Source organism: Topomyia yanbarensis, chromosome 3 (genome assembly GCF_030247195.1).
Source record: "Topomyia yanbarensis strain Yona2022 chromosome 3, ASM3024719v1, whole genome shotgun sequence".
Lineage (NCBI taxonomy): Eukaryota > Metazoa > Arthropoda > Insecta > Diptera > Culicidae > Topomyia > Topomyia yanbarensis.
In genome coordinates this window covers 393,380,312-393,394,938 of record NC_080672.1, presented here as the reverse complement: position 1 = coordinate 393,394,938, position 14,627 = coordinate 393,380,312, and the positions used below count along the sequence as shown (strand labels likewise).

Here is a 14,627-nt window from a genome sequence, read left to right as displayed (position 1 = left end):
CTACAAGAGATCAAAAAGGCTAACAAGCGTAAAAATTCCATACGGAATAAAAGGCCCAAAGAGTGAAAAACGAGAAAATGGGGAAAAAAAGTAAAAAGTGTAAAGAAAGTTGAAAAGAGAAATGAAAAAAGTAAACGGAGTAAAAAGAGTGAACAGATTAATGAGTGAAAAGAGTAAAAATAGCAAAAGGAGTATAAAGAGTAGAAAGAATAAATCAGTAAGTAAAAAAAGTGTGAAAAGATTTCAAAGAGTCTAAAGAGTAAAATGAGTTAAATGCATAAAGAGAAACAAGTAAAAAACACAGTAAGTAAACACAACAAACGATATGAAGAGACTAGAAAGAGTATAAGCGTAAAAGAACCAAAAAAAGAGTCAAACGAGTCAAAGCATAAAAAGAGTAAGAAGAATATAATTAGTAGAGAGAGCCAAGGAGCAATATGAGTAAAAAAAGTCAAAGGTGTTAAAAATAATGCTTTTTAATTTTTAAATAAGTAAAAAGAGCAAAAAAAATATCACAAAGCGTAAAAAAGCGAAAAAAATAACGGAGTTAAGATAATAAAAAAATAATATTAGTGAAAAGTGTAAGAAGCGTTAAACGAGTTAAAAGAATAAAATATTCAACAGATTATAAGAGGTTAAACAGTCTAAAACCTCCAAAAAGCGTTTATGGAGCGAAGAGAGTAGCAAGAATAAAATGTGTAAAAAGAGTAAGAAGAATGGAAATAGTTAAATGAGAAAGAGTTTAAAAATGAGTGAAAAGAGTACGAAGAGCAAATAGTGTGAAAAGAATAAAGGTTTGAAAAAAGTTGTAAAAATATTTGAGGGAGTTTAAAGTTTAAAGTTTTGAGAGTTAAATTAAAAGAGTAAATGGAGTAATACGAGTAAAAAAGAGTAAAAAGCATACGAGTAAAAAAGAAAAAGCTATAAAAAATAAAGAATGGATAGGTAAAACGCAAAGAGCCCAAAAGGAGTGAAAAGCTCAAAAGAATATAAAAACAGAAAGAGAAAAACAGTGAAAGAAATGAAGGAGTAAAAAACACAAAAAGAATATAAGAGTGAACAAAAAAGTGAAAAATATAAAATAGTAAAAGGAGTGAAGACTGAAAAGAGAAAGAGTAAAAAAGTAAAAACAGTGAAAAGACTGAAAAGAGAAAGATTAAAAAAGTAAAAACAGTGAACAGACTAAAAAGAGAAAGAGTGAAAAATAAAAACAGTGAAAAGACCAAAAAGAGTAGAGAGAGTGAAATAAGTCAATAAAGCCAAATAGAATGAGCAAAAAGGATAAAAAGAGTGCAAATAGTAAAAAGAGTTAAAATATCAAAAGTAGTAAAAGGAGTAAAATTGGCAAAGGAAATCAAAACAGAAAACAAATTAAAAAGAATGAAAAGCGTTGAAAGAATTAAAAAGGAAAAGTAATAAAATGAATAAAATGATAAAAAAATTAAAATGAAATGATAAATTGAGTAAAAGAGTTAAAATGATTTAGAACAGTAAAAACACCAACAACCTACAAGAAAAAGGGTAAAAAAGTACGAGAAAAAAAATGAAAAGAGTATAATAAAATTAAAAAAACAAAAGAGGAAAAGGAGTAAAACAGCGTAAAACGAGCAGAAAAGTACAAAGAATAAAGAAGTTTAATAAAATCAAAAGGATGAAAGGGAACAAAACGCTTAAAAGACCTAAAGGAGAGAAAGAGTAGAAAGAGTTTAAAGAAAAACACAACAAAATGATTATTCTGGCAACATAGACGGATGTATTGTTGTAGCCGAATCGGATTCGCTAGATGCAGCAAAGTAGCTGTTGTACTGACAGGCAATAGAGTGCATCACGAATGTAGGAAGACCATAACGATAAAACTGTCAAAAACTGAAATATAGTAAACAATGTACATAAGAAGGAATGCAAAATAACACCAAACAATTTGAAAAGTGAGGTAGATAGTTAAAATTGTTTGAACTAGAAAAGTAAGAATTCAGATATCAAATCAAATTTAAGGTATACATGAAGACAAACAACAAACACAATGACTTCCAGACAGGGGCACAAACAAGATTTAGTACGTATACGCGGAGACAAACACAGGACAAGTACGAACGGTACAGATGAAATTGAGACTTGCGAGATAAATGGAAATCAATTATAAAGACAGCGATATAGGAAAAAAAGGAGGAAACAACAAAGTGTACAGAATAAACAATTTTTGATCAGAATAGTAAATAAATGTAGAAAGAATTAAAAGATTTAAAAAAGTAGAGTAGAAATAGCGAAAAGGGTAAAAAGAGGAAAAAGAATAACAAGAATAAAAAATTAAAAAGAATTTAAAGAGCAAAACGAGTCGAACTGAAAAACGAGAGTAAAAAAATACAAAAAAGAAAAAATATTAAAAAGCGAAAGAGTGAAAAAGCTAAAAATAAAAATGATTTGAAAGAGAAAAAGAGTAAGAATAATGAAAAGCAAAAAGATCAGAAACAGTAAAAAACTTTGAATAGGTAGAAAGGATAACAAAATCAAAAGATAGAAAACGTGAAAATGAAAAGAGAAAAATATAAAGAGAGCAAAAATTTAAAAAAAGGTTAAAAGAGTAAAAAGAGTAGCAATAGAAAATAGAAGAGAAGGAGTAAACCATAGAGAGTTCAAACAGTAGAAAGAGCAAAACGAACAAAAAGAGTAGAAAGAGTAGAAAGGGTCAAATGAAGTGAATAGTAAAGAGTGGAAATTGTAATAAGAATAAAATGAGAGTATAAACAGTAAAAAAAGAAACTAAAAAGAGTCAAAATGTAAAATGAATATAGTGTTGACAGTCAAAGAAAAAAGTTTAAAGAATCAAGAGCATGAAAATTAAAAAGTGTAGAAAGAGCAAAAGAGTAAAAAGGATTTCAAAGAGTAAAAAATGAAATGAACAAAAAGATTAGAAAGTGAGAAGGGTAAAGTGAGTAAAAAGATTGAAAAAAGTGAAAAGACTAAAAAGAGTTCAAAGAGTAAAAGGAGTGAAAAGAACAAAAAAAAATAGAAAGAACAAAAAGGGTAAAATGAATAAAAAGATTTAAAAGAATGAAAAAACAAAACAAAAAGAGCAGAGCGGGTACAATTAGCGAAAAGTATAAAACTCGTAAAGAGCGTAAAAAGAAGGAAAGTTGGAAAAAGAGAATAGGGATTTAAAAGAGTAAAAAATAATGAAAAGAATAAAAAAGAATAGGAAAGAGAAAAAAGGGATGAAAATAACTAAAAGAGTACAAAATAGTTAAATGTGTTAAAAGAATAAGAAGACAAAAGGAGAAACAACACTCAAAACAATAAAAAGTAGGTGGAGAGAGTTGAAAAACTAAAAAGAATAAAAATAATAGATAAATTAAAAAATAAAGAAGAGTGGGAGTGAAAAGTGTGAAAAAGTAAAAAGAGTCGAAAGGGGAAAAGAGAGTAGAAAAAACAATAAAAAGAGTAAAAAAGTTAAGAATAAAAAGGAGTTGAGAAAGGAAAACAGTAAGAATAGTGAAACGAGTAAAAATATCAGAAAAATTAACAGGCTTTGAATAGGTAGAAAGGATAGAAAAATCTTAAGAGAAAATTGTGAAAAAAGCAAAAGAGTAAAATGAATAAAGAGATTAAAACGAGTGATAAAGGTGCAACTGTAGAAGCGGTAAGGAAAGGATCAAAGTTAAAAAAATAAAGATTGTAAAGAAGTCACGATTGAATAGAATAAAGAGTAAAGAAAAAAATAAAAAGAACGCAAAAAGTGAAAAAATAAATGCGTAGAACAAGGTCAAAAGTGAAAAAGTAGAAATAGAAAAAAGAGTAAAAGGAAGAAAAAGAACAAAAGGAGCAAGATTTACTTGAATAAAATGAGTAAAAAGAGTTTAAAGAGTAAAAACAGTTTAAAGAGTAAAAACCGTGAATTGGGGCAAATAGGAAAAATGAGAAAAACAGTGAAAAGAGTGAAAAAAGCAAAAAGAGTGAAAAACTGCGAATAAGTAAAAAGGATAAAAAGAGTAAAACAGACATTGAAATTGTGAAAAGGGTTGAAAGAAAAAAATAAGAAAAAGAGTAAAAAATATGCCAAAGGCCAAACAGTAAAAGCAGTAAAGAGAGTAAAGAATTTAAAAAAATGGAGAGTAAAAAAAGTCAGATAATTAAAAAGGGTGAAAAAGATAAAAAGACTAAAAAAATAAAAAAGAATCAACCAGTAAAAAGAATCAAAGGAGTGAAAAGTGTAGAAATAGTAAAGTAACTATAAAGTGTTCAAAAAGTAAAAAGAGTGAAACGAACAAAAAGAATAGAAATAGTAAAAAGGGTAAAATCAAGTGAAAAGTGAAGAGTGATTAATTAATTAAGATTAATAAGAGCAAAAAGAGAGTATAAAGACTAAAAAACCCAAAGAAACAAAATGGATGAAAAAAAAAATTAAAATTCTAAAAGAAATTAAAAGGAATCAAAATTTAAAAAGAATATTGTGTAGCCTGTTTCAAAGAGTAAGAAGAGTGAAAAGAACAATAAGATTGGATAGAGTTAAAAGGGTAAAATGAGTAAAAAGTTTGAAATGAGTGGAAAAAAACCAAAAAGAGCAAAACGAGTAAAATTAGCGGAAAGTATTAAAAGTAATAAAAAGTAAAACGAATGAAAAGAGTAACAAGAACTGAAAGAGTACAAAATAGGTAAACGGGCTTAAAGAATAAAAAGAGTAAAGGAGAAACAAGACTCCAAACAGCAAAAAGAGTAAAAAGGGTAAAAGAGTAGGTGAAGAGAGTTAAAGACCAAACAGAGCAAAAGGAAAAAAACTAATAGATAAAGAAATATCTAAATAAAATAAAAAGAAAAAGAAAAGAGTGAGGAGTAAAAAGTGAAAAAGAAAAAAGAGTAACAAAGATAAAAAGAGTAAAACGTGTAAATGGATTAAAAAGAGGACAAGAGTGAAAGAACTAAGAAAAAAAGTAAAAAGAATAAAAATATTAAAAAATTACATAAAAGACCAACAAAGTAAAAAATGTAAAAAAGGCAATAAGCTTCAGACGAATAAGAAACGTATAAAGAGTTAAAATATTAAGTATGAAGAGACCAAAAAAGCGTAAAAAACGTAAAAGGGATAAAACAAGTAAAATTAGTAAAAAAGTGGATAAGCGGTAGAGTAATTAAAGTAAGAATAGATTGAAATGAATATAGTGATCAAAAAGTAAAAAGAATCGATTAAGTTTCAGATTTGAAATGTTAACCACCGTACAAGGAATGCAACGCTTGCTGTTCAAATGTGCTACGGATCGATTTACCAGAACCAAATGTTTGATATAAAATCGTTGAACCCGCCTTTGGTATACGTAGTGCATAAAAGAGGTTCTCTGGTGCTTCCCTGCGGTACTGCTAAGAGAATTGCACATTTTGGTATAGTACTAATAGGGGGCCAAAAATTCGACACGACTCTAGTGCTCCTACTCTTCATCGTGATTAGTTCTTATGGAGAATATGACTGTTGGGTGATCTCTCTGTATTATAACACGTACTATTAGCACTACTGACTTTTATCAAAAGATGAAAAAAAAATTCCATTTTTTGTAGCGATGCGGCTGGCCAAATCGGAACATCACTGTATTAATTTGTATCATTCTACTTTGTATAGCAAAGGCAACTAGTTATCGTCGGCTTCGAAAGGTTAAATTATCATGGACGCCCCCGAAATTAAAAGTTCCAGTTTGTGGCTTAGATTCAAGTTATTTGCAAAAACTATATAACCAAAATTCAACAGCTTCAATTTCAACGTACTACCAACGAACAAACATTTTCCGCATTCCCAAAAATCTGACTTCCGAGAACCGTACAAAAATAACACCCGCAACTTTGTACGACCCACACACTTTTCGCCCCAACCACCGTCGCCGCAGTTCACTTGAACACCCGGATACAAAACAATCAGTCAAACGAGCAGGATGTAAGCCTCTTCATCCGACCGTGAAACCGGTGTTTTCACCTTCCTCTTCTGGTGGAAAAAACACTTTTGATCTGCTAGCGGAAAGCTACCGTGTTAACTGTGCTTCCTACAATATCGCGAAAGCTACCAGCATTCAGTCAACAAGTGAAGAGCCGAGAACCGACATTATACGTGTACATGAAATAAAAAACAGTATCCCCACCAATCCCAAACGGGTGGATTATAGACCCCGGCAAAGACTTGACTAAGCCCCGACCTATCACGAGTGTTTGAAAGGTATAAAATCTACACGCATGAAGTCGAGCTGTAATCGTTTTGAGACTAACATTGAATTAGATTTTTTGTCCCTGGACCGATTGCGAGGGAGTATGAAGGTGCGTGTGGTAAAGGTTCGAATCAACACAGTTTGTCCTTGATGACTGAACCCCAGCCGTACTGATCTATATCATTTTATTACATTGAACCGAGTATAGGTTACTAAATGAGAGCCCCATTACCGGCTATCGAAATTAGCTCGATTTTTTTAGGTTAGCTGTCAAAGTTCGGGACAAACTTCATTAGAGCTTGATTGTTTTGTTTACATTCACTTGTAAACGTAAAATCAGTAAAACAAGCAGCCATGAAAAAAACTTCATAAAAACTGGCATCACGTCAGATCGCATGAGACTCCGTTTATACTTCTACTCACCGAACAATTATACTAGTTTTACTGAACTTTTTGACAGATATTTAGCTGCATAAACAAATCCTCGCCAGTCTATGAGTAAAAAGTTTATATTTCTATGCACACTGGGTATCGTCTGACAGTGACACCCGGGAAGCGAAAGTTGTTCTGCAGGATTGCTCATCAATTAAGAAATGCCAAAAAAATGCAACAATCTCGAGCTTCCGGTAAGGATACTATTTAGTCGGATCTTTCGTTCTGCCTCGATTTATTTGCTAGAAGCTGAAGGGGGAGAATTACGAAATTATGTGGCATTACCTTCACCGGTAATGCCATAATCGGATTGCTGAGGAGATGCTTCGCTGTTTCGTTGTCTGTCGAAACAGTTGAGTTTAAATTTTATTATCCGTGAATAATGATACTACGTTCTTCTCCATGCTTTCTGTTTTTGTGCTTCGCATTCTTTCCTATATATTCAGCTTGCTTTGATATGATTATATCTTGCGTATTTGTACAAAGTGCATGTTGCTCGCTTATAGTGTTCCCGCTACCCGCTTTGCCAACCACCAATCCCATATAACAGTTTGTATTTTCCAACCCAAAACGACGCCGATCCAAGCATAATCTAATTTCTGTTTCCATGATCCGCCACGATGACACCGCCGAATAAAACCCAAAAACACGAAACAAAACCAAAAGAACAGTATGTCGCTATTCTTCTTCCGGCTGCACAACCTCCAGCGCGAGGAGGCCAACAAAAAGCGCAAAAAGGCCCAACAGCAGCAGCAGCAGCGCCAACGGCAGCGTCGCGGGGCCAAAGTGTTTCGCGGAGCGTCCTGCAACTCCGGCATCAGCCAGCTAACGCTCGGACCGTCGCGGCTCTTCGAGAAGACACCGATGAGCCCGTCGGACAGTTTGGACGAGATCGCGCTGCAGATTCCAAGGTAATTTTACATAATTTTGTTCGTTTCTAATAGTAACATCGTTGACGAGGAAATTTAGCATTAATTATTGGCTATAGTCACTTCGGAGCTGATAAGAGACAAACTCTAATCAGAAAACGTATGTTCCGGCCTACTTCGGTTATCCAATTGCCATCGCGTACACCTGGGCCAACCTCCAAAATTGAGAATTGAAACGGCAAAATAATATTTCTGAATTTAATTTAAAAGTTAGTCTTTGCCAGCCAGAATGATCGTTAGCAACAGTTGCTAATGCCAAATCGACATTTCGTCTGTTGTAGTGAAATAATTAGCACCATTTCTTTCTGTGCCTCGGCCCCGAAAAAGTTTATTTAACTAATGGGATGGAATTATTTTAGTTTCATTTCTTTCCTACGATAATTTGGTTATCAAAAAACTACTTGAATTACGAACCTATGGAGGCACCCAATACTTTGTGAACTAATAATTATTAAGCACTATTTAAAAGGATAATATGCTTTATATGCTATCATTGAAAACCATTGCTTTCTATATTTGATGTTTACACAGAATGCTGAAAGTAAATCGAAAATGAAATGATATGATTTCCTCATTGAATTGATAGATTTATCCAGTATTTATTACATAAGAAAGAAGACAAAATTTACATAAATCAAGAAACACAAAAACAGAAATGTTGAATTGGTGTTTCGAATTCATCCCGTCAGTTACTCACACCAAATTAACCCAAATTGGTCACTAAATTCAAAGCAACTAGATAATTCCTAGTGGTGTCTCGGGAAGAAAGCATAGAAGCTCTGGGTTGCAGACAAGAAAGCGAAAACAAACTTTAATGTTTTGACTTGATAAACATACGTCTGGCACTATGCAAAATGTTTACTCCTTCAATTAGAAAAAGAAAAACATGAAAGCAAAATAGAAAAAGATAAGTAAAAAAATAAGGTAAAAAACAAAGCAAGACTGAGATATAAAACAGAACACAGCCAAACTAACAAGAAAAAGAACGAAAACGAAAAACAGAAGATAAATATAACAAAAAAAGAGATAAAATCACAAAAGTAGGTTGAAGAGAATAAAAAGGAAATAAAAAATCAAACTAACCAAGAAATATGGAAAGGAAAAACGTAAAACAAAAAAGGTTTGACAAAATAGAAAAAAAAGAAAGCTGCAATAGGAAAAATAAATAAAAGAAACTGAAAAATAAGCAATTTAAAAGGAAAGAAATAAAAAACATTGAGGAAGAGTTTGAGAAGCAGCAACGACAAAAAGCAAAAAAAATTACATTTGCTAAAAAAAAGGAAATAAAAAAGTAAAGCAAAAAATGAAAATGAAAATAAAAAAGAATCAAGAATCAAGAATCAAGAATCAAGAATCAAGAATCAAGAATCAAGAATCAAGAATCAAGAATCAAGAATCAAGAATCAAGAATCAAGAATCAAGAATCAAGAATCAAGAATCAAGAATCAAGAATCAAGAATCAAGAATCAAGAATCAAGAATCAAGAATCAAGAATCAAGAATCAAGAATCAAGAATCAAGAATCAAGAATCAAGAATCAAGAATCAAGAATCAAGAATCAAGAATCAAGAATCAAGAATCAAGAATCAAGAATCAAGAATCAAGAATCAAGAATCAAGAATCAAGAATCAAGAATCAAGAATCAAGAATCAAGAATCAAGAATCAAGAATCAAGAATCAAGAATCAAGAATCAAGAATCAAGAATCAAGAATCAAGAATCAAGAATCAAGAATCAAGAATCAAGAATCAAGAATCAAGAATCAAGAATCAAGAATCAAGAATCAAGAATCAAGAATCAAGAATCAAGAATCAAGAATCAAGAATCAAGAATCAAGAATCAAGAATCAAGAATCAAGAATCAAGAATCAAGAATCAAGAATCAAGAATCAAGAATCAAGAATCAAGAATCAAGAATCAAGAATCAAGAATCAAGAATCAAGAATCAAGAATCAAGAATCAAGAATCAAGAATCAAGAATCAAGAATCAAGAATCAAGAATCAAGAAGCAAGAAGCAAGAAGCAAGAAGCAAGAAGCAAGAATCAAGAATCAAGAATCAAGAATCAAGAAATCGTAAAAACAAAGAAACGCAAAATCGGAAAAACGAAAAAAAAAACAAAAAAAAATCCAAAAGTCAAACAAGAAACGAAAAAAAAAACAAGGAAAAAACGAAAAACGGGAAACTGTAAAACGTATAAACAAGAAAAACTAAAAAAAACAAGAAACGAAAAAACAAAAAGATCCTAAAGCGAATATATGAAAAAAAAACAAAGCATCGAAAAAGCAAAAAAAACATAAAATCGATTAAACAAGCAAAAAACTAAAAACAAAAAAATCTAAGGGCGAAAAAATTAACAAAAAACTACGAATAAACGAAAAATTAAAAAAAGAACGAAGAAATAAAAAACGAGCGAATGAACAAAAAAAAATCAAAACACGAAAAAAAAAAAAGAAAACGAAAAACAAAAAAAAACAAGGAACCCAAAAAACGAAAAGACGAACAACCAAAACAAAACTAAAAACCAAAAAATTAAAAAATCAAAAAGCGAAAAAAAACCATAAAATCGAAAACAACAAAAATAATTCAAAAAATGAAAAAAAAAACAACAAAAAAGCAAAAAAAAACGAAAATCCAAAAAAAAATGCAACAAAAACACCAAAAACGAAACAAACTTAAAACATAAAAAAGCTAAAAAAAGAAAGAACTAAAACAAAAAAAGAACAAAAAAACGAACAACGAAAAAACCAAAAAAAGGACTAAGAACCCAAAAACCAAAAAGAAACAAATAAAGGAAATAAGGAATAAGAAAAAAGAAATTAGAAATAGGAGATAGGAGATAGGAGATAGGAAGTAGGAAATAGGAAATAGGAAATAGGAACTAGGAAATAGGAAATAGGAACTAGGAAATAGGAACTAGGAAATAGGAAATAGGAACTAGGAAATAGGAAATAGGAAATAGGAAATAGGAAATAGGAAATAGGAAATAGGAAATAGGAAATAGGAAATAGGAAATAGGAAATAGGAAATAGGAAATAGGAAATAGGAAATAGGAAATAGGAAATAGGAAATAGGAAATAGGAAATAGGAAATAGGAAATAGGAAATAGGAAATAGGAAATAGGAAATAGGAAATAGGAAATAGGAAATAGGAAATAGGAAATAGGAAATAGGAAATAGGAAATAGGAAATAGGAAATAGGAAATAGGAAATAGGAAATAGGAAATAGGAAATAGGAAATAGGAAATAGGAAATAGGAAATAGGAAATAGGAAATAGGAAATAGGAAATAGGAAATAGGAAATAGGAAATAGGAAATAGGAAATAGGAAATAGGAAATAGGAAATAGGAAATAGGAAATAGGAAATAGGAAATAGGAAATAGGAAATAGGAAATAGGAAATAGGAAATAGGAAATAGGAAATAGGAAATAGGAAATAGGAAATAGGAAATAGGAAATAGGAAATAGGAAATAGGAAATAGGAAATAGGAAATAGGAAATAGGAAATAGGAAATAGGAAATAGGAAATAGGAAATAGGAAATAGGAAATAGGAAATAGGAAATAGGAAATAGGAAATAGGAAATAGGAAATAGGAAATAGGAAATAGGAAATAGGAAATAGGAAATAGGAAATAGGAAATAGGAAATAGGAAATAGGAAATAGGAAATAGGAAATAGGAAATAGGAAATAGGAAATAGGAAATAGGAAATAGGAAATAGGAAATAGGAAATAGGAAATAGGAAATAGGAAATAGGAAATAGGAAATAGGAAATAGGAAATAGGAAATAGGAAATAGGAAATAGGAAATAGGAAATAGGAAATAGGAAATAGGAAATAGGAAATAGGAAATAGGAAATAGGAAATAGGAAATAGGAAATAGGAAATAGGAAATAGGAAATAGGAAATAGGAAATAGGAAATAGGAAATAGGAAATAGGAAATAGGAAATAGGAAATAGGAAATAGGAAATAGGAAATAGGAAATAGGAAATAGGAAATAGGAAATAGGAAATAGGAAATAGGAAATAGGAAATAGGAAATAGGAAATAGGAAATAGGAAATAGGAAATAGGAAATAGGAAATAGGAAATAGGAAATAGGAAATAGGAAATAGGAAATAGGAAATAGGAAATAGGATAAAGGAAATAGGAAATAGGAAATAGGAAATAGGAAATAGGAAATAGGAAATAGGAAATAGGAAATAGGAAATAGGAAATAGGAAATAGGAAATAGGAAATAGGAAATAGGAAATAGGAAATAGGAAATAGGAAATAGGAAATAGGAAATAGGAAATAGGAAATAGGAAATAGGAAATAGGAAATAGGAAATAGGAAATAGGAAATAGGAAATAGGAAATAGGAAATAGGAAATAGGAAATAGGAAATAGGAAATAGGAAATAGGAAATAGGAAATAGGAAATAGGAAATAGGAAATAGGAAATAGGAAATAGGAAATAGGAAATAGGAAATAGGAAATAGGAAATAGGAAATAGGAAATAGGAAATAGGAAATAGGAAATAGGAAATAGGAAATAGGAAATAGGAAATAGGAAATAGGAAATAGGAAATAGGAAATAGGAAATAGGAAATAGGAAATAGGAAATAGGAAATAGGAAATAGGAAATAGGAAATAGGAAATAGGAAATAGGAAATAGGAAATAGGAAATAGGAAATAGGAAATAGGAAATAGGAAATAGGAAATAGGAAATAGGAAATAGGAAATAGGAAATAGGAAATAGGAAATAGGAAATAGGAAATAGGAAATAGGAAATAGGAAATAGGAAATAGGAAATAGGAAATAGGAAATAGGAAATAGGAAATAGGAAATAGGAAATAGGAAATAGGAAATAGGAAATAGGAAATAGGAAATAGGAAAATGGGAAATAGGAAATAGGAAAATGGGAAATAGGAAATAGGAAATAGGAAATAGGAAATAGGAAATAGGAAAATGGGAAATAGGAAATAGGAAATAGGAAATAGGAAATAGGAAATAGGAAATAGGAAATAGGAAATAGGGAATAGGGAATAGGGAATAGGAAATAGGAAATAGGAAATAGGAAATAGGAAATAGGAAATAGGAAATAGGAAATAAAAAAAATGAAAAACGATAACCGAAAAACGAAAAACGAAAAACGAAAAACGAAAAACGAAAAACGAAAAACGAAAAACGAAAAACGAAAAACGAAAAACGAAAAACGAAAAACGAAAAACGAAAAACGAAAAACGAAAAACGAAAAACGAAAAACGAAAAACGAAAAACGAAAAACGAAAAACGAAAAACGAAAAACGAAAAACGAAAAACGAAAAACGAAAAACGAAAAACGAAAAACGAAAAACGAAAAACGAAAAACGAAAAACGAAAAACGAAAAACGAAAAACGAAAAACGAAAAACGAAAAACGAAAAACGAAAAACGAAAAACGAAAAACGAAAAACGAAAAACGAAAAACGAAAAACGAAAAACGAAAAACGAAAAACGAAAAACGAAAAACGAAAAACGAAAAACGAAAAACGAAAAACGAAAAACGAAAAACGAAAAACGAAAAACGAAAAACGAAAAACGAAAAACGAAAAACGAAAAACGAAAAACGAAAAACGAAAAACGAAAAACGAAAAACGAAAAACGAAAAACGAAAAACGAAAAACGAAAAACGAAAAACGAAAAACGAAAAACGAAAAACGAAAAACGAAAAACGAAAAACGAAAAACGAAAAACGAAAAACGAAAAACGAAAAACGAAAAACGAAAAACGAAAAACGAAAAACGAAAAACGAAAAACGAAAAACGAAAAACGAAAAACGAAAAACGAAAAACGAAAAACGAAAAACGAAAAACGAAAAACGAAAAACGAAAAACGAAAAACGAAAAACGAAAAACGAAAAACGAAAAACGAAAAACGAAAAACGAAAAACGAAAAACGAAAAACGAAAAACGAAAAACGAAAAACGAAAAACGAAAAACGAAAAACGAAAAACGAAAAACGAAAAACGAAAAACGAAAAACGAAAAACGAAAAACGAAAAACGAAAAACGAAAAACGAAAAACGAAAAACGAAAAACGAAAAACGAAAAACGAAAAACGAAAAACGAAAAACGAAAAACGAAAAACGAAAAACGAAAAACGAAAAACGAAAAACGAAAAACGAAAAACGAAAAACGAAAAACGAAAAACGAAAAACGAAAAACGAAAAACGAAAAACGAAAAACGAAAAACGAAAAACGAAAAACGAAAAACGAAAAACGAAAAACGAAAAACGAAAAACGAAAAACGAAAAACGAAAAACGAAAAACGAAAAACGAAAAACGAAAAACGAAAAACGAAAAACGAAAAACGAAAAACGAAAAACGAAAAACGAAAAACGAAAAACGAAAAACGAAAAACGAAAAACGAAAAACGAAAAACGAAAAACGAAAAACGAAAAACGAAAAACGAAAAACGAAAAACGAAAAACGAAAAACGAAAAACGAAAAACGAAAAACGAAAAACGAAAAACGAAAAACGAAAAACGAAAAACGAAAAACGAAAAACGAAAAACGAAAAACGAAAAACGAAAAACGAAAAACGAAAAACGAAAAACGAAAAACGAAAAACGAAAAACGAAAAACGAAAAACGAAAAACGAAAAACGAAAAACGAAAAACGAAAAACGAAAAACGAAAAACGAAAAACGAAAAACGAAAAACGAAAAACGAAAAACGAAAAACGAAAAACGAAAAACGAAAAACGAAAAACGAAAAACGAAAAACGAAAAACGAAAAACGAAAAACGAAAAACGAAAAACGAAAAACGAAAAACGAAAAACGAAAAACGAAAAACGAAAAACGAAAAACGAAAAACGAAAAACGAAAAACGAAAAACGAAAAACGAAAAACGAAAAACGAAAAACGAAAAACGAAAAACGAAAAACGAAAAACGAAAAACGAAAAACGAAAAACGAAAAACGAAAAACGAAAAACGAAAAACGAAAAACGAAAAACGAAAAACGAAAAACGAAAAACGAAAAACGAAAAACGAAAAACGAAAAACGAAAAACGAAAAACGAAAAACGAAAAACGAAAAACGAAAAACGAAAAACGAAAAACGAAAAACGAAAAACGAA

General features: G+C 30.3%; 1 protein-coding gene across 18 annotated transcripts in view; it reads left to right on the top strand.

Annotated features, from left to right (window-relative positions):
- LOC131694238 (potassium channel subfamily T member 2) overlaps positions 1 to 14,627 on the top strand; it is a 510,796-nt gene that overhangs the window by 234,223 nt on the left and 261,946 nt on the right. For 17 of the 18 annotated variants that reach the window (XM_058982768.1, XM_058982767.1, XM_058982775.1 and 14 more), the window contains one exon: positions 7,278 to 7,522. In XM_058982768.1, coding sequence (XP_058838751.1) covers positions 7,278 to 7,522 — 245 coding nt within the window. The remainder of the gene's footprint in view (positions 1 to 7,277; positions 7,523 to 14,627) is intronic. The other variant, XM_058982776.1, reaches the window with a different exon arrangement.